The sequence below is a fragment of the Bolinopsis microptera genome, chromosome 1 (assembly GCF_026151205.1).
Source record: "Bolinopsis microptera isolate Bmic1 chromosome 1, MBARI_Bmic_1.0, whole genome shotgun sequence".
In the NCBI taxonomy this organism is placed as follows: domain Eukaryota; kingdom Metazoa; phylum Ctenophora; class Tentaculata; order Lobata; family Bolinopsidae; genus Bolinopsis; species Bolinopsis microptera.
The window spans coordinates 24,751,512-24,771,088 of NC_087072.1; the positions used below are offsets into that span (position 1 = coordinate 24,751,512).

The window sequence follows — 19,577 nt, forward strand, 5'->3', positions numbered from 1 at the left end:
CAGCGATTCTTACAAAACCTTGCTTAAATAGTTTAATGGCACAACGCTCCCGCAACCAACACGACGTCAATAAACCATTGTGAATTAAGCATTTATTAGAATCTCCCACTTGTTCGTGTCATTTAAATTTCCTTTCCGTTTTTAATCCCACTTTTTGATCCTAACTCGATTGCAAGGCCTAACTGCAGACGTATGCGACCGATTACATGTGGATTCTTTGTTGACACTTTCTTTGTTTCGTATTTTAAAGTTTTAATGGCCACTTTAGATTGTACGGTTAACCTTACATACCTTGAATATTTGACGATCGAGATCCATTACAAGTTATTGAGCTACAATTATAATATACCCTTGCAACATACCCTGCAACTGTAAGAGCAACCTTCGTGCGTCACTTATATTACAAGGTTCAGAAAAACATTAAGATGTGAGAGTACTAATGGAACATTAGGAGTACTAATGGATTCTCCAGGGTCAGTGGACCGTAGCAAGACGTTACTAGCGACAATAGTAGTATTATAACGGCTATCTTAGAGGAGACTACGATCTTACCCCACGAACAAACATTGGAACGACGACTATTTAGAATAGCGACGACATAACCCGTCATTCGTCAAGAGAGAAAGATAGAGAATTTGACAAGGCTCTCACGTACAAGCAAGTGTAAATGGCACAGACACTCAAATAACACCACCATGCAACCAAGCAGGAAGTAATTACCAGTCACACTCACATGCGAACTCTTGATGACTTGTCACACACCGCCAGTCATGTGTGTGTGTATGTGTGTGCGTGTGTGAAGTTACACTTTATCTACACACATACACACATACTGCACACAGTACACAGACAGGGTGTAGACATTCAGCTTACATTCGTGTGTAGACGCGTGCTGACAGTGCAATGACAGAACACTACCGACACACTCACACACACACACACACACACACTCACACACACACACAATGTACGAATGTTGTACAGTGTACACAGAGTACGCACATGTTGTACGATTGTTGTACATGCAATATGTTGTACGAATGTTGAAGTATACATGTTGTGCGAATGTTGAACTATACATGCAACAAAAAAGTGTGAGCTTTCATTACATGCAAGCTATTCATTATCGTCCCGTGTAACTAATATTCAACGGCTTTTAGCGGGGCTCAAGCGATATAAATATGAGGGGTAAACATGTAATGTAGGGCTCAGATACTCGTCAATATTGCGCTGAAATTAAATTATATTCGATACTAATCCAATTTGGACTGACTCTTGTAAAATGTTCGTTTATTAAGGACACATACTAGAATTTTGAAGAACATGACTTTTATTTAATATCTGTAGTGTTACGTAGACAGTTTTAATGACTCATTACATGTATATTTGCAAAACGAAAGAATAAAGGGTATTCCGAGTGATGATGTTGTTCACAGCTTTGAGGAATTTGGGTAAATGCTGAAATTTGATTAAAAATGTCGTCATAAAAGAAAATAACAATGCCTTGAGATTTGAGGAAGACAGCTGTTATAATATTAGAGAGGAACACCTACTCACTGTAATATAACGAAAAATAGAGGCCTCAACAGGACTTAAGTCCATATGGCAAGGCTCGAGACAGAGCAAATTAATCATACGGAAAGAAAAAAAACGGTTCATTTAACGTCATAAAAGACAGAGGCTGCAAACCATTTTTGTTTTCTGCATCACAGAAGTTGACACGAAGCTTTTTCATTAAAAGAACGGCTTTATTGTATTACAACGTACGAAACATTTTTAGGAAGGCTGCCCTTAGAGGAGGCACAATCACACAAAAGGATGTAGAGGCAAAGAAATATACCGGGGGACACAATGGCGGGGACGAGAATTTGTATAACCTTAAAACTTTTACCGGGTCACACACTTTAATACTTTAATATTTCACTAACGAGTCTGGCAAATTTATACTGCACAAAATCTAATAATCCAATTTAAGGATATACAGGTGGAAGGGAGAAGGAAGTGAGACCTGCACCAGGACACCGGCAATCTCCCATCATTTCCGGAAATAATATCACGTGCACTCGAGGAGTATAATTGCAATCGGGACATCAGGATGAGGCTAGTTCTGGGATTGTGGCACAGTTGCAGTCCCGGGCCACAGTTACCAGATAATGAGTGAACCAGGTGTTGTGTGTTGCTGCTGGCATGATGAGATAATGGGCATACAAAATATCTCTGAGAAAATGAAAACATTATTAAAAGAAGTAAACTCGGCTCGTTCAGAAACTCGGCAGGCTAATAACTGTGGACAGTGCTTATGATGGTGTCATAACTCATATATATAGGGGAGAAAGTGACGTTACCTTTATCCCACTATCCAGCGGTATTCCTGAGCGGTAAACTATAGCAGAGTTGTTGAGGAATGAAGGATGGGTGGGTCGCCGCCCGCCCACAAGTTGACACAATGCGACCATGTTCAAGGGAAAGTACTTGAATGGCACGGTGAACGGTCATGAGACATTATACAAATTGTAAAGATGCACATTGCCAAGTTCACTGCAACGGTCATGAGACATTATACAAATTGTAAAGCTGCACAGATCAGTGCCAAGTTCTTTGCAACACATTTCCGCGCTCAGCGCTGTGGTCAGGTTTAACTCGATCAATTTGAGTGGTTTGCAAATTCGGAGATGAAAACTTCGATGATAAAACATGTCAGTAATGATCTGTACATATTTAAACATTATCGGGAGAATCACGTCCGCAGGCGGCAAGATAACACAGATAATTGATAAGATGATCGTTCAATGAATAAAATTAAAACAATCGCGTTTATGGTTGCCTGATTCCGTGTGACTCAGGGTAGGTTAAACCAACGTAAAAATGAAAGAGTTGTACCAAAATGTAAATCGCTGAAACAGTGGTCAGCGGTGCTTGCCTATAATAATTACTGCACTCAGGAGATGTGGCGTGTTATACTTTCATTAAAACAGCATGCAGGAACAACACGACAGCACTTAAAGTTCATTAATCTTTCTCTCGAAAGCAACTCCCATTTTTTTGGGACTCTAATAATATGAAAATATTATAAATACTCTCAGGTAACCACAGTAGGCAGCCATTATTATACGACGATTAACCTGCCGAGTTGCATTCTCAATACTCATTAGTAATGAGACTCACGTTAAACGTCGGTTTACAAAATTATACCCGAACTTTGCGCCTGGTCAAGTATAATAAACTCCAAATCTGAGTTTTGCGTCATTCAATTAAGGAATGAGTCCCTACGGGTAGTGGAAGAGGAAGCGCCCGGTAAATATTAATCATACCGATAGAACCAATAGAAGTTACTAGAATAATACCGATAAACTGAGCTGGAGGGTTTTAGCAATGATTCCTCTCTCAGCTCTCCGCAGAAGATAAAACCCGAGCCCTTGTAATATTTAGATGGACAATTTAATGATCCTTGATATGACACTACGCTATTACTATGATTGCCATTGCATGTCTGGAGACGTGTCAAGGAACAGAGAGATGGAACACACAACTACAAACCAATGGTTAACATATGTCATGATACGGTACTAAATATACTGAGCATCTTGTGAGGGGGGGGGGGCAGCAGCTTGGGAGGGGGGGGCAGCAGCTTGTACCTGACTATTATATTCTACAATGATCGAGAACTAAAGTATACTCCATACATCCTCCCATTTACGCCCCATTACAATACCCCACATCAAGTATCTTCCTGTAAACTGAATACTCTGACGTCACTATCGCTCTGACGTCACTATCACTATCACACAGTTGGCATATGGTCCCACTTTTCTGCTCTAATGGACGATATAGACAATAGATATACTGTATATTATAGTATATAGATAATATTATAGTACATAGTGTAATATTATAAACTGCCTTCATCAGCTGTGGTTACCGTTATTGTTGAGAGAGTGCTGATAAAGTGTTAAACTTTACTCGATACAACAGCACGTATAATTTCTCATGTTATATAATAATGTGTATAATATATATTATGCGAAAAGATTTTAAAAGATTTGAACGGATGTGGTGGGTGGTAGTGAAGTTTTGTCTGAACAGGTGGCAGTATCATTGTATCGGAGGCTAGTCAAGTTTAAAGTGGAGTATAGAGTTTGTCCATTGTTTATGGTGGTCATGTCATGCATTAATTGTGGGGGAGAGAGGGGGTTGCAAAGACTGATGTTAGGACTTAGGCCCAAACAAACAAAAACGTAACTATTTAGTAAAACAATTTGGGGTAATTGTTATTCGAGGGTGCAACTGTTTCTAAAACAGTATATATTTCGTCATATCATTTAGACGCATTGTAACGACCCTACAACGTGACTACTAGAACTACATAATATAACTCTACTATTCCTCGTTACGTAACGGTAACTACCATATTTTAATCTCATCTGATCTATCTGATGAGATGAGAGTTATATGAAATGGAGAAGGTCATGCTAGTGCTACGTTTTCTCAACAAAAACAAGACATTTTACCACGGAACACCAAGTTCCTTTATCATAGTAACCGAATGAACCCCTCGTAAAAGATTAATTAACTTGCACGAGTCAAGCAAAATGAAAACGAAACATCTCAGACATGTCACAACAACTGGATAGTATTATTGAGGTAATGATGTGAATGATATGATCCCCCTCCATGCCTGATCCCCTCCTGCCGACCAAGCAATAAAGTAGATCATTTAATCTGAAATTGTACGACATGAGCGAACATGCAGCTGTACACACTACTCCAACCACCGGCTCACACGGTAGAGCGAGCCTGCTCGGTTGGAAGCTATTCCAAATAACTCAGAACTGGAGAAATACTTGGGCTAACTGTCTCAATCCTCATCGAATTTTGTGCAGCTCATTTATAGTCTAGAGATATCTAGCACGTGTCGCAGTCTTCTTAAATACATAACTATACTTACTGTTCTTGCAAAGAGATTTGCAAAATGGGTGGGTACGGTGCATTATACATAAAGCCTACTATTACTAATCTCTTCCTCGCTGATATTTTAGCACATGTTGTAATATATTAAAACTTTAAAATAGTTAGTACCTGCAATCTGACAATCTGCACGGAGGATTATAAGTACATGTAAAGACTTGTAACCCCTTCCTTACTTATAACGGCTTATAAGTACCTAGTACTGTTTACAATGTTTTTAAAATACTTTAAAATGAGGATCAGAACAAATGGTCTGGGAATCTTGGGATGGGAAACATGAGACTAAACCCCCTTAAGGAGCAAGGATGAAGATTAAACCGCTGTAAACTGTTCGGAGTTGAAATAATGAAAGCAGGGATGGAGGGAGGTAGTAGCAGCACTCTCGACAGTTCGACAGGTCTTTAAATTTAAGAGAAGTACGATACCAGAGATTGGATATTTTAATAGACCACCCACTAAGACTAATATTTTGGACCACCCGCAGAAGTCGGGGGCAACCAATCACCATGGTTACCGTGAACGTTAAGTTTCCGGAGATTGTCGTCAAACGTCAAAGACGTCTCGAAATTCGAAAGGTAACCTCCCATATTTTATCGTAATAAGCCTGTTACCAAGACGGGTTTCTTCATGGTAAGAACTTCATAACAATTGTCATTCAGAGTGAGATATATTTGTGGAGAGGAAGGGAGTTACAACGTGATCAAGTGCCTAAGGTTAATTTCACATATCATTAGGTGGCCGATCCACGACGAATTGTTCTCCGTATATAAGCTGGGCCATGTCGTCCAAGTCGTCAGCCGATGGTTTTATGTGCATATCCTCTATCATTGGTCTAGACTGCCATCATGACTGCTTGATAGGATTCAAGTTGAACTGACATTAACCTGACCAGGGTACAATCTGTCTAACCAGCAGCTGGGAATCGTGCGTAGCTTGATCCAGCAGCTATAAGCTCCTACAAGTCTTGATGATATTAGAGGCAGTGGGTGGGCACTAGTGGGCTCTGTGTCTTGTTAAACGGTACACGATTGTAGTGGACCGTCATGTGGTAGTCAGTTAACAAAAGGTGGATTGACAGGTAGATAAAATTAATGCGCTGCACGTCATGATGTTAGTCTAGAGAGACCAGGCTCAAGGTGAGAAGGAAAAAGAACTAACCGCAATGTTATAAAAGGTGTTACCAGACTTACTGCTCCATGTTAAAGCTGTTCCCTACAACTGAGAAACTGAGTATGCCACGACTAATAAGGGGAATAATATTGCACATAATTCAAGATGATGACCTTCGTAAGATAAGCTGTGTTAGGTCAAGGTGTCCTGATACGTTCACGTACAGGAGTCCGGTTATTTTTCAAAGGTTACGTTCACTTATATAATAGAAATGCAATAGAGAATATTCATTTAAATTCGTATTATGGGAGTGGATACGTTCACAAGATGAGATGTTCGCGATTAAACAGGCAACTTTGAATCAAGCACTTACAGTAGCTGATGATTCCTAGAAATTTTTCAATCAGGAGAATTGCGCAATAAGATAATGGATACGGTTACAAATGAAGATTAATAGACTGATCTTCAGCCCAAAGATGATCCTATTTGACATAAATGAGAGCTCTAAATCAAATCAATCGAACTAATCATCGATCTTAATTGACAATCCTATTGTTTCTGATTAGTGATTCGAGTTTCGCGGAAGAAAATTGTGCTGTACACCGAGAAAGCACCGCAGAGGCCACGAGACCACATCAAACAAACACAGCCTGTCTGTCGGACGTCGGTCTATTAACTTAATGAAATTGTTAAGTCAAACGATTTGAGAAACAAAAATCTAATATTCTAGGTAAGAAATTAACTTATATAGGCTATAATATAACAAAGGTAATATTTATAAATAGTGGTTAGAAACATCAAGAATAAAATAAATGGAAACTATTGGAAAAGAATATACTAGAGAGTTAAGTGTGTATATTGTATAATAAAGTAACCGTACGGGATCGTAGAGAGGAAGGTATTAACTAAGTGCCAAGGTATGAAACCTGCACTTGAGTAGAGCGAAGAGAAGAATCACATGGTGGTCAGCTAGAGGTGATCGGGAGTCAAAGTGGCATTCGGTACCCAGATGGCATGATGACCAGGCGCGTAATGGTGCAGTTACTATGGTGACTACTGCACGTGTAGTGGTGACTATTGCACGTGTAGTGCATAGGAATGTAATGGTGGGAAAATGACCTACCAACGGGCACCAGACCGGCTACTGAAATAAAACACCTGATTCAGTGATTCTGGGTGCTATTGGGACATGGTTAGCACGTTGAGCTAAATAGTAATTTGGTGATTTCATGGCGCACCATTTAAGGATAGCATTATGATTAAGACACGTTCAAAGTCAACAGTTTAGTATAAGATCATTGACAGCAGCCACAGATATTACCTAATATATTATATGTTGACATAATACCCATTTCCAGCTGAGCGATATCAAAATAATCAATTGACATGTATCATGAGCTAAATAATGGTTTTTCCTGACATCAGCTTAACAGATTTAACATTGTTCAACTTTTAAGAATTTAACAAAAGATCTTACAATTTACTCAAGGTTGCATGTCTAGGTATTTTTCTATAATGTCGAGGGGAAAAGGTGCAGGAGACCACCTACTCCACGATGGCATCTGATACAATACAATACAATACTCAAACCTAGCAAATACAAGGAATGATAAGATAGCATTTTAGTAGATACTGCCCCCTAGCTCCCTACCTCCCTACCTCCCTACCTCCCTACCTCCCTACCTACCTACCTCCCTACCTCCCTACCTCCCTACCTCCCTACCTCCCTACCTCCCTACCTCCCTACCTCCCTACCTCCCTACCTCCCTACCTCCCTACCTCCCTACCTCCCTACCTCCCTACCTCCCTACCTCCCTACCTCCCTACCTCCCTACCTCCCTACCTCCCTACCTCCCTACCTCCCTACCTCCCTACCTCCCTACCTCCCTACCTCCCTACCTCCCTACCTCCCTACCTCCCTACCTCCCTACCTCCCTACCTCCCTACCTCCCTACCTCCCTACCTCCCTACCTCCCTACCTCCCTACCTCCCTACCTCCCTACCTCCCTACCTCTCTACCTCCCTACCTACTGCGCTATTACTACTAGAGGCTGACAAACAAGTGGGCTGGTGATGAAGCAGCCAGTAAAGGCAGCAGTAATGCACATAATCACAGATCCTGGGCAATCACGGGATCATTAGCGACCTCTTGTGACCTTTTATGACCACATGTGACCACAAACGTGACCATAATCACCAGGTATACAAAGGATAATAACCAAGGTGGCGTGTAAACATATGGTATGGATTTTCTCCCTGGACAATGGTAGTTAGAACAGAGAGAGAGGATTATTACTACCTAGCCGTGTTGGCATTCAGCCACAAAGGGACCTTGTCATTGTCTCAATCTGACCCATTATTACTTGACTCTCCAATGCTCTGTTATAATTTCCAATCCTTTAAATGCTTCCCAGGCTTTAATTCTAACACACAACTCGCTATTATAATACACCACCTTACAGTCTACAACAACAGAGCCAAGTGGTAGAGATCTCTAGAGTGCAGCTTGCAAACTTAATGAGACTGTCCACTGTGCTAGAATAGGCTCATTAACATGTTTTAGTAAAGCTTTTAGCAGCTTCACCAAGTTTAGCAGCTTCAACAAGGCTGAAGGCTCTAAAACCTGGCACAACAGTGAGACACATTCTCTAAGAAGCTCTAAGACACCCTCTAACAGCCCCCACGTGGCTCATGACGTGATGTGTCCGGCACTACCATCTAGCACTTATAGCCCAGAGAGGAAGCAACCCTCATCGCTCCTAGTTCTCTAGTTAATGAGCTAACTGCGATTAGTCTACAAATAATACGACCTCACGCTTTCCAGGTTCAGATGTTAGAAATTATGAAATTATCACTTTGCTCATAAAACCTACCCTTACATATTAAAATGCTTCAGATCGTTCGTAACTATATTACATCCCACCAGCTCTGATCTGAAATATCATAGTCCTAGAGATGACCGATCCCTGCTTAAATACAGCTGTATTCAAGTGAATCCTTAGAGTTACTCACGATCGCCCTGATATTTTTTCTGGGGAATAAATCAGGGGCGAAAGTTTGTTGATCATCTTAATAGCTTAATGTTAATATTCTTGCAAAAATACCCATACAAAACTGATTATAATGGATAAACCCACACGACCAGGGAAATCGAATGAGCAGTTATTAGTTAGAGATGAGCTGAAATGACCCTACAGGCTATACTATACGGATACCAAAAATATCATTATGTTTAAAAAATCAAAACGAAAGAATGGATATTATTGATAAATGGTTATCTTGATAAATGCCCAATATGGGTGAATATGAACAAAAGGTAAAATTGAAAGCAGAGTACGATACCTATTATCTATAAAATATTTGTTTTTGATTACCGGGTCAATCAAAAACATAATGATTCTATAGATAATAACTATTGCGCACTCCTTTTGATTTCGCCTTTATATTTAACCGTAAACGAGTTAAGTTAACACCGCTAACAGCTAATAACTAATGATTTAACAGCAAGATTCGATAATTTTCATCAACCGAAACGACAAAACCTACCACACAGTAGCCACACTAACTAAACAAAATGACAAAATGGCTACTGCTAAAACCAAGCAACACCTGACACACATCCACACTCGTGTCTGCAGAAGTGTGGGATCAACTCATCGTAATGTAACACAACAACATGACTAACGGCGGCCACATATCACATATACGAGCGTGTACGTGTGTGTGTGTGTGTGTGTGTGCGTGTGTGTGTGTGCGTGTGTAGATTGAAGGAAGTGAATTATATAGCAAACATAAAGTGTGTTGAGTGTAATTTGAGATCAAACCAGTTTATCGTGAATAGCCCCCGGGTGTCCCTATCATCATCCCGCCTCTCTTTCTCTCTCCCTCTCTCTCTCTCTCTCTCCCCCACTCTCTCTAGCTCTCTCCAGGTTATATTGATTATCACTTTTTCGTCACGTAATTAGGTCAGCTCGGAATAATTAATGAGGTGTCTGTGCCACCTGTAAACAGTTGGCGCTTATCTTAACACTTCTGGACAACTTCTGGACAACTTCAGGGGTCATTGTTCAATGTTTGGTAATACGAGCAGAACCTTATCTTATAGTTATATATTTATGTAATATATAGCATGGGTGGGGGGGGGGGCACCCCATCGATGCCCATACCCATTTGACCAAAAGTTGGAAAAAATTGGCATCATTTTTTCGGGCAAAATCAAAAAATTAATTTGTCTGAATCTACCAAGGTTGAGGAATAAATAAGCCTACCCGTAATATACCGTGTATATTTTACGTAGAGTATATTTTATAGACTTATACATGTTATAGATAAGAATGCGTGATCTTAATATCTCTTTTCCTGCTATATATCTGATCATCTACTCAGGGAGGCTTTTCGATTATTTTTCCCTGGGCACATTTTCTCTACAATATGGATTTCTAGAAGTTCCACTGTCATTATATGACGCTGTTAGTGTGGGCGGCCGATTGTCGAGACTTGCGATAGCCAACAATCGAAGTTTAAAGAACTCCGTTGGGATGTATTTACTATTGACGTGTTTCAGAATGATTTATTTGATGGTTGTACCAATTCAAACCTGCTAAAAGTTCAGTTGTGCAGCTCTCACAAGACCAAGGCAAAAGAAAGTGTCTGATCTTATTATATTATATGTACACTAAGTATAAGATCGCACCAAATATATTAGCCTAGAACATGAGTAAGAACTAAGAAAGCCGCTTTGATAAATAAACGGAGGAAAACATATTTCTTAGTGATAGAGCGAATATAGCGTTATTAAAGTCGATTTAATACAATATTATCTTCAAATAGAAGGTGGGGTTAATAATCACCCATGTACTGATCAACGTGGACTGAGTAAATTATTAAATATTAAATAAACGATCTACCTATCTACGTTATACGGGAGAGTGCAAATAACGCCCAGGTGTTATCTTACTCTAAAAATAAAACTTTGGGTCAAAAGGTCGCTATTTAACGCCAATATGTCCTGTCATAAGCTAAACTACGGACATTATACAGATCAAATATATCTCCCTGAGCAGATTTCGTTTAAATATATCATGCAGACTAAACATATCATGGACTAAGTAGAGCTAGTAAATAATGGTATTGCTATTATCGTCCTACTATTCAGGTTCTTGAATAATGAGTCATATAAATATTACCGACAGTCATATTATTGAATCTGTTTGGTGGGTTTTAAGATCAGTTTTTGACAAATTGTCAAGTTTTAAAAATTGAACGCTTAGCATCAGCTTATAGTTATTAAATTGAGTTCTTCCTATGTTAAAGTGTGATAGGGAATGTTTCACAAAGAGGGAACGATTTAAAACTATAAATCCTTTTAAACTAGTTCAGCACGAATACAGCATTCAATTTCTAAATTACAAAACCAAGACAGTGAGACCCTCTCAATCTCATGGGCCTTATTAAAGCCGCGGTACGTCATTCTTTTTATAAGGTATTATAAGTTAATTCAGGTTTTAAATTATTTTATAGTTATGTCACCATGGGTTATATGGTCATAAATTGGCTCGACTTTGAGCAGTTCATATCACCGTACAAGGTGCGTATGTAATGTATCTTAAAGAGTTGCGATGATGTCGCTCAAAATCTTTCTTATGAACTCTTTGTCGGTGAATTTAACTTAACTAAGTAACTTACAGTAGAAAACCTACATGGATAATATCGATGGTGGGTCAAAGTAAGGGGTATTCAAAGCCGACACACCGCGTCAAACCAGAACAGCGGGCTTACATTTTCACTACTTACTACTATGCAGTATAATATACATCGGCACTAAATGAGGAACAGACAATAAAATCAAACGATACGTGCTAGTAGTGAAGTACAATCTACTGTACACATTTTACAGACAGAACAATAGCAAGGCTGAACAACAACAACAACAACAACAACAGTGAACACCAAACACTGTCAGTTGTTACAAGCAAGCTAAAGAATAACAGCAGCTTGATATCAAACAGAGATACGATCACCAGAGCAAGAGCACAGCTCGATATCATGATGTGTGTGTACGACACTATTCATCACAGCCATTACCATGTTATCATGTTATCAGGCTTGACAATATTAGGAGCTGCTTGTTGAAATTGGTCATGAAATCGGTATAATTATGATAATTAGGGATAATATTAATTAGGGATAATTAGGGATATTTAGGTATAATTAAGATATAATGACGACATTATACCATCTAGTTGTTGCTACGTAGCAAGGTAACCAGGGGTGGTTGCCAGGGAGTTGGTTATATGGTATCTGTCAATTTGTGGGCGCGGTCAATTGTCTCCCAACTTACGTACATGATAGAGCACTTTACAGCTGCCTATACAGTGATTAATTAATCTGTGAACGCAGGAAAGGGGGCTGCGTCATCATGATCTGTGCAAATACCTGCACAAATACATGTCCCACCCCCAACAAACAGGAGGGTATAGATTAACAACTGCTACCGTCTCTCTCTGACATACGTACCGGCATGTGCGGGATTGTCAAACCAACTGTCATTATATCAAGCCGGCAGTGGTTCAGCAATCAGCAGCCGCCGACCTCTCTGTGTTGGACAATGTGGGACACGTCATACGGTAGACAGGTGAACTGTCGTTTATATTGTTATAGTGGTGGTGGTGGTACTGTAGGTGGTACTGTTGTGGTACTGTAGGTGGTACTGTAGGTGGTACTGTTGTGGTACTGTAGGTGGTGCTGTGGTGGTACTGTAGGTGGTGCTGTGGTGGTACTGTAGGTGGTACTGTAGGTGGTACTGTAGGTGGTACTGTAGGTGGTACTGTAGGTGGTGCTGTGGTGGTACTGTAGGTGGTACTGTAGGTGGTACTGTTGTGGTACTGTAGGTGCTATTCAAATCTGAAATCAGGGCACGTCACATGACTGTTTATATAGTTCAGCCCTACATTAACCACCCTGCACTGTCAAATGTGGCTCAAATAAGATAGGTCGACCAGTGGCGGGCACTAGTAGCTGTCATTTAGCGCAGATGCAACAAACTACACGAATGAAACGGAACACATCAAATTATGGCTATTGTCTGGTATTGATAATGTTAATACCTCATCGGAAATTTACGCTTGGCTGACGAAGGGTGGACAAAGGAAACAAAAGCAGAATGGCAGCAACTAACGAGGGTCAACTTTTGGGGCCAACACATACAGTTAACTGTTAGGCACATCACATACCCTGGGCAGCCCAACCCATACCCACCTGCCATGTTGTTAGCAAAAGATTTAACTACGCTCAGTAAGTTCCATGCCCTGACCAACTATATACTACAACAACACAGCAAAAAACATCTGCTCAGAACAACGCAGAGAGAGAGAGAGAGAGAGAGAGAGAGAGAGAGAGAGAGAGAGAGAGAGAGAGAGAGAGAAAATTGCGCAGGTCAGGGTTAGTATAACTAGGGAGGAAGGAAGACAACCAAGTGTTGAAGACGTTTTAGTAACTCATAGAAACGCGCCAGAATGTCTACCAAACCTACTTTAGTTACTTCACCTCTAGTGGAGGGATTGTCCCCACCGCGCACCTACTTTAGTTACTTCACCTATAGTGGAGGGATTGTCCCCACCGCGCACACTACCAAACCTACTTTAGTTACTTCACCCCTAGTGGAGGGATTGTCCCCACCGCGCACACTACCAACCTACTTTAGTTACTTCACCCCTACTGGAGGGATTGTCCCCACCGCGCACACTACCCATCAGCTTCCACCCTGGAGCTGCCGAGAGGGAGGGAGGGGGTCTGACCGCATATTAATTACGTTTACACGTACTGCTGGCATATTATTACCACAAGTATATCGTTATAGCTCAGTACGCGGATGTTATGAAAGAACTCGTAAAAGTACAGAGTTGTAGTGTATAAGTTTGGAGTTGGTACGTACCAGGCTATAATAATAGATAGAATATTGTGTGTCGAGTTGTACAAATGACACGGGCAAATGTACAACACACAATGATCGAGCGTGAGAGTTTACGGGGATCTAGAAAAATACCGTGCACGATAGCAAGTAACGGGGGATCTTGGAGGAATGCCAGGGCACGTGACAGTTGCAAGCATCTAGCAAGTTAGAGTTAAACAAGCATGTAAGTTAGAAAATTCGGACCAGGCAGAGGAGTTATAACCTTGGAGACGGTCCTAGAGTGTCAACGTGTCTGATATGTAATATCTTCAAGACTGTAGTGAAGCTAAAGGGAGGGGATAATATCTAATACCCAATTATAATAACCATTGGGAATTCATGACAGGTATGCAAGCTAGTGCAAGTGACGTAGTTAACACATTCTCCCCGGGATATTAATTAGATACCATTAATTAATTTATATCACGCACGTTATGACGTACGTGGGGTAAGTATTGACGGTTTAATTTTAAGAAAAAAGATAACCTTAATTGTGTTCGGCTTTCAATTGTGTGTTTGTTTGCTCCATGTTTCGGGGGAACCAAAAATACTAATTAAATGCTATGATATAAGATTAATTAGATACAGTTAATTTATATTGCGATCATTAATTTGCACAAGTTCATTATTAAATTATATGTTGGTTTATTTCCAAGACAACCCTAATGTTTGGCTGTTGAATTGTTGAGGATCATTCGCGTTGTGTGGCTGTATTCCAACTTTCATAAAGAATAAAATCTCTGAATGAAAGAGGTACACACTTTCCGGTTCATTATGTTCAGTAATTGCCACACAATTGGACGAACACAAACCAACTCGTTAGTGATCCAACACATCTTCAAAACTGGCGTACATATTGATGAATGGGCTTGAAACTCTAACCAGTTTATGGCTTCAGGGAAGATACCGAATTCCTCAGACCGTACTTCTAAGGTTATGGCGTCAGGAAGTGCTCCATTTGAGCATGCTTCTCTGGTGATGAGTCTGAAAGTCCGGCGGGGACGATTTGTTAGATTTTGCGGCCGGCGATCATCAGCCCATCAGTAAATTCCTTCAAACATATAATATACTGAACAGTGACCGCAGAATGCAGATCTCTGAGTGATGGTGTCTAGATCAAGGGGTGGTTAGTCGCAAATTCAAACTTATGGAACCATGATCCTCCCCAGAACGAATTGAAAAACTAGCAGTGAATACTTGAAATGCCGTAACAATGAGCTATAGAATTTGAAACAAATGACACGCCGAGTAGGAATATTCTGTTGTTTGCAATATTGAGGAATGGCGAAGATAAAACAAATGCGGGCTTGCCGTGATTTTAACATGCCTTGCTAACACTTCATATTTATAAAAAACACCGAGACAAAGGGCATCTAATACCTATTTTATCACGAGGTGATATTAATGAACTGCTGAGAATATTCTAGAATTTCATTAGATCAATAACAACTTGTGCAGTTCAATTTTCATTAGTTAGTCTTTTTGCTACGCGAGAGACTTTAATATCAAAAATGTTATTCAGAACAAACGAGACCTTCATATATCAACAAAAATGTCCACGGAAAGTTCAGAAACGACCATGGTCACAATAGGAATGTGGGTACCAACATTGTTTTAACATCACATCACGTGATAGGAGAAGACTGACTGATTTTAAAACATGGAGCCTTTACAACGGTCTAAACTTTCACACTCACTTCCAACAGCTGGCCACGTGTTTCACATTTTGTGTTCCACTGTGCATGAAAAGTTGTAAGTTTCACACGTTTACATTTGATTTAGCACGGCCGTTCTCCATTTAATCGTGTGCAGCAATATTAAACGTTCTTTTCATGAATTAAAAACATATAATTTTCTACCAAACACGTACAGTACAAAGTTTTGGAGAACAAGGCTGTATTGACCACGCTAGATAAGGAATAGTTTAACAGTGAAATATATAAACCTTACGGAAATGAATATTGATGATCAGGGCAACTAAGTAAAACTTCAAACTCCAAACCAGTTCAACTTATTTCAACATTTTGTTGGGATTCGAGGAATGGTCGTCAGATCGCATTGTTGTCAGGTATGGAAGTCCGTAATTTCAAACTGGTCCAAAGTTCTGTATTTCAGCTGGACACACTCTTACCTTTGAGAGAAGTTTTGACGGTGAACTGGGTTATGGTACTGTTCTTCCTTGTTGCTTGTTCTGTGTCTCCTGTAATGTTAAAACTGTTATAGCTGTTATATTGCTATAAATAGCAATATTTGATTAATTATCATCGTAGATTGCATTTTGTTATATGTATTATTATTAAAACCTGGTAGTGCTCGTAGCCTCGACCTCAGAAATAACATTTGACTACCTTCGGTACTGGTAGCCAACATGGTACTGGTAGCCAACATGGTACTGGTAGCCAACATGGTACTGGTAGCCAACATGGTACAGGTAGCCAATATGGTACTGGTAGCCAACATGGTACTGGTAGCCAACATGGTACTGGTAGCCAACATGGTACTGGTAGCCAACATGGTACTGGTAGCCAACATGGTACTGGTAGCCAACATGGTACTGGTAGCCAATATGGTACTGGTAGCCAACACTGCAAGACTGAGATTACTTACGTCCTACATTTGACTTATAATGCTGACTGCTGAGACTGACAGCACCAATAAAGATAATCACATAGCTTATTTTACCCCACGCCCGATCAAGACACTCGGATATTTATGGATCTGATCTTATTTTATCTACCAGCAGTCAACAAAGCTATACTTTGGCACCAAGATTATACTGCAGAGTTCAGCTCCCGTCAAAAGCTAATAAACCAAAAACCGTTTAGTTTCAGAGGATTCAAGGGGCACGAAGACAAATATAGCTCCGATTAAATTGTAATTTTAGACACAAGACACGATTCCCCCGCATTTAGAGTATTACACAATAAATATTAAACTTTAATTTCCACGGAGAGAGCTCATTAACAGGTTTAACATGTCAAAATTTAAGTTCGGTAAGTAGTTGCAGGTCAAGAGCTTGTCGGATTTTGGCAGATTGGGTGGAATTGGTAATGAGCCAAATTTGTCAGAAATAGCTCTCTTGGTGTTCTATCCATTCTAGAAGGTCACACGCGTTACTAAACTCGTGCACGTGACAGAGAACACGCGACAGATAACTGAGTCTGAGAGGGTAGGATATATATATAGTAGTATATACTATATATTACCATTATTATAGTACATATATTGCTGTATATTGCTGACACGTCTAAGGTATGGATAATAAGGGTGCCCCTTTCCTTTGACAGCTTTAGCGGGAAAGCGCTACAATTTGCGACAAATATGACTGGCCATCGCCCATAATAATATCATAAAGATAAGCCTTTGATGTAGCTGTAAAAACTGTTGATTCTACCTGGGAACTATAAGGAATACCGGCATGTTGAAAACATTTTGGACGCTTTGAAGATTAATCGGTTGTCAATGAAGATATTAAATATTCGTTAGAAAGGAGACATTCTTGGTAAAACTCAAGGACTCTTTGACAATTGAAGTTATGACAGTCAGTTTCGGGAAACCTTACATTTCAAGAAAATTTAAGAAATTTACCGTTCTATTTTGATCCTTTGATCAGAAATTTTAGAACGTTTATCGGCTCTTAGTTTCTACATTAAATTCACGCGCGCAGTACGCAGTTTTACGAGAATAAGATAATATTATGAGGGCAAATTATTGGGATTGAATGCTTTTTGCACAATATAGTGATGGTTTGCTAGGGTAAAACTTGTCAAGGTTTTGACGCACACGTGCAATTATATTTGACGGATAGGTGTAGATTACATACAGTGAGTACTGAGTACAAGGAATTTATAAGGAATATATTATAATGAACACACAGGGAATATGCAAGAAATATTAAATTATTTCTTTGAATTGAGCGCTTCTTTCTGCAGCACCGCTGAGGGTACTCATGCCTGGTGCATCCGGGAGTGCGGCTAATTCTATTGGCTCTGTTTACTCCGGAACAGTGTACAGAGCAGAGTGTAATTGGCGCGTGTACCAATGTGTATTTGTGTGTATTATTATCACACACACCCGCACAGATACCAGAGCTATACAAGTTGTTGTGTATGTACACTGTTATACATGACGCATGTTTTTCTGTAACTGCATTAATATTATCAGAAAAGACGGAATAGTAATTCAGCGTCAATAAAATGTGCGCACGGATATTTGTAAATACATTTATTTCAGAGCAAGATAAATTTGTTACGTCATCACGTTACGGTAGTCGGCTAGTAGACCCGATACCTTTATCTTGTCTGCTGCTTTACAAATCAGTGGAACAGTTCGTCAACTGTCTCCCCACAGGTCGCAACATAACGAAATCTTGTATTATATACTACGTGAGATGTGTTACTTTATTACATTATCAATATTCACTTTTCTCATTTCTACCCTGCTTCACATATCAGCTTATCTTCATCTTCTCAACTCAATAATTCGATAATAACCCACCTGAAACAGTCACATACAGATCACATGGCAGTGAATAGCGATCACGTGGTACATGTCACGTGGTTCATCACATCCAACATGATGATAAAACACCTACCATATAACGGTGGGTACTAGCGTGCAACAAGCACAGAATTACAGGGCTTTACAAATCTTTAACGTTAGTGTTAAAACACGCACATGCCTTGTCATGGCCCCCGGGCATGTTTAAAAAGTTTAACTCAAGGACTATCGACATTCATGGTACAAGACACTGCATAGCAGTTGCAGCTTTCTCTCTCTCTCTCTCTCTCTCTCTCTCTCTCTCTCTCTCTCTCTCCCTCTCTCTCTCTCTCTCTCTAGCAGCAGCAGCAGGAGGATAGTTTTATAACACTCCCCCCCTAAAAACATTTGACATCTGTTAGAGACTTTAAACAGGATCACCAGTTTAACTGCCTACTTTCTGTCTGGATAAAGAGCTCAGGTTTGTGGAGCACGGGAGAGGTAAACGTTTTTTTTATACGGTGAGATTTAATAAATCAAACAGCTGGAGCGAGGGAGCTTTAAAGCTGTTTATATAATAATGAGAGGCTGGTGCAGCGGTTTTGATTAATTTGAAGTTTAAAGCTAAGTATGTTATTCAGGAGGCAGGAGATCATCTCCGAGACACTTTGTTGATTTAATTCAAGTTGTTTTATACTAGAGATAAACTTTCTATCTCAGGGTATTTATGTATTTAAATATTCGATTTACTATTTCTGCGAATCCAGGAATTTCAGTAGAACTACGTCAACTATATTATTAGTTTAAATGGTTATTTTTCGTCATTATAAAGATGCCACTAGGCTAGACAAAGTTCAAGACTCGTGATTAACATTTTAGTATCCAAATGAAGTAATCTTGAAATATCTACAAGTCGTACACCTTGGATTTATCTTTAAACCCAAAAAGATATAACATGATATGATGGTATCACGGAGACTAAATAAGTCACGTGACAACACTGATAGTGAGAACGTCAAGCAAAGATGATTAAAAATCAATACCATAATGCGGTAATTTGTGCTTGGATACA

At 39.7% G+C, this 19,577-nt stretch overlaps 1 protein-coding gene across 1 annotated transcript in view; it reads right to left on the reverse strand.

The window, feature by feature from the left end:
• LOC134826095 (high affinity 3',5'-cyclic-AMP phosphodiesterase 7A-like) overlaps window positions 1-19,577 on the reverse strand; it is a 32,528-nt gene that overhangs the window by 7,854 nt on the left and 5,097 nt on the right. Inside the window, exon 4 of the mRNA XM_063838363.1 lies at window positions 16,158-16,226. Coding sequence (XP_063694433.1) covers window positions 16,158-16,226 — 69 coding nt within the window. The remainder of the gene's footprint in view (window positions 1-16,157; window positions 16,227-19,577) is intronic.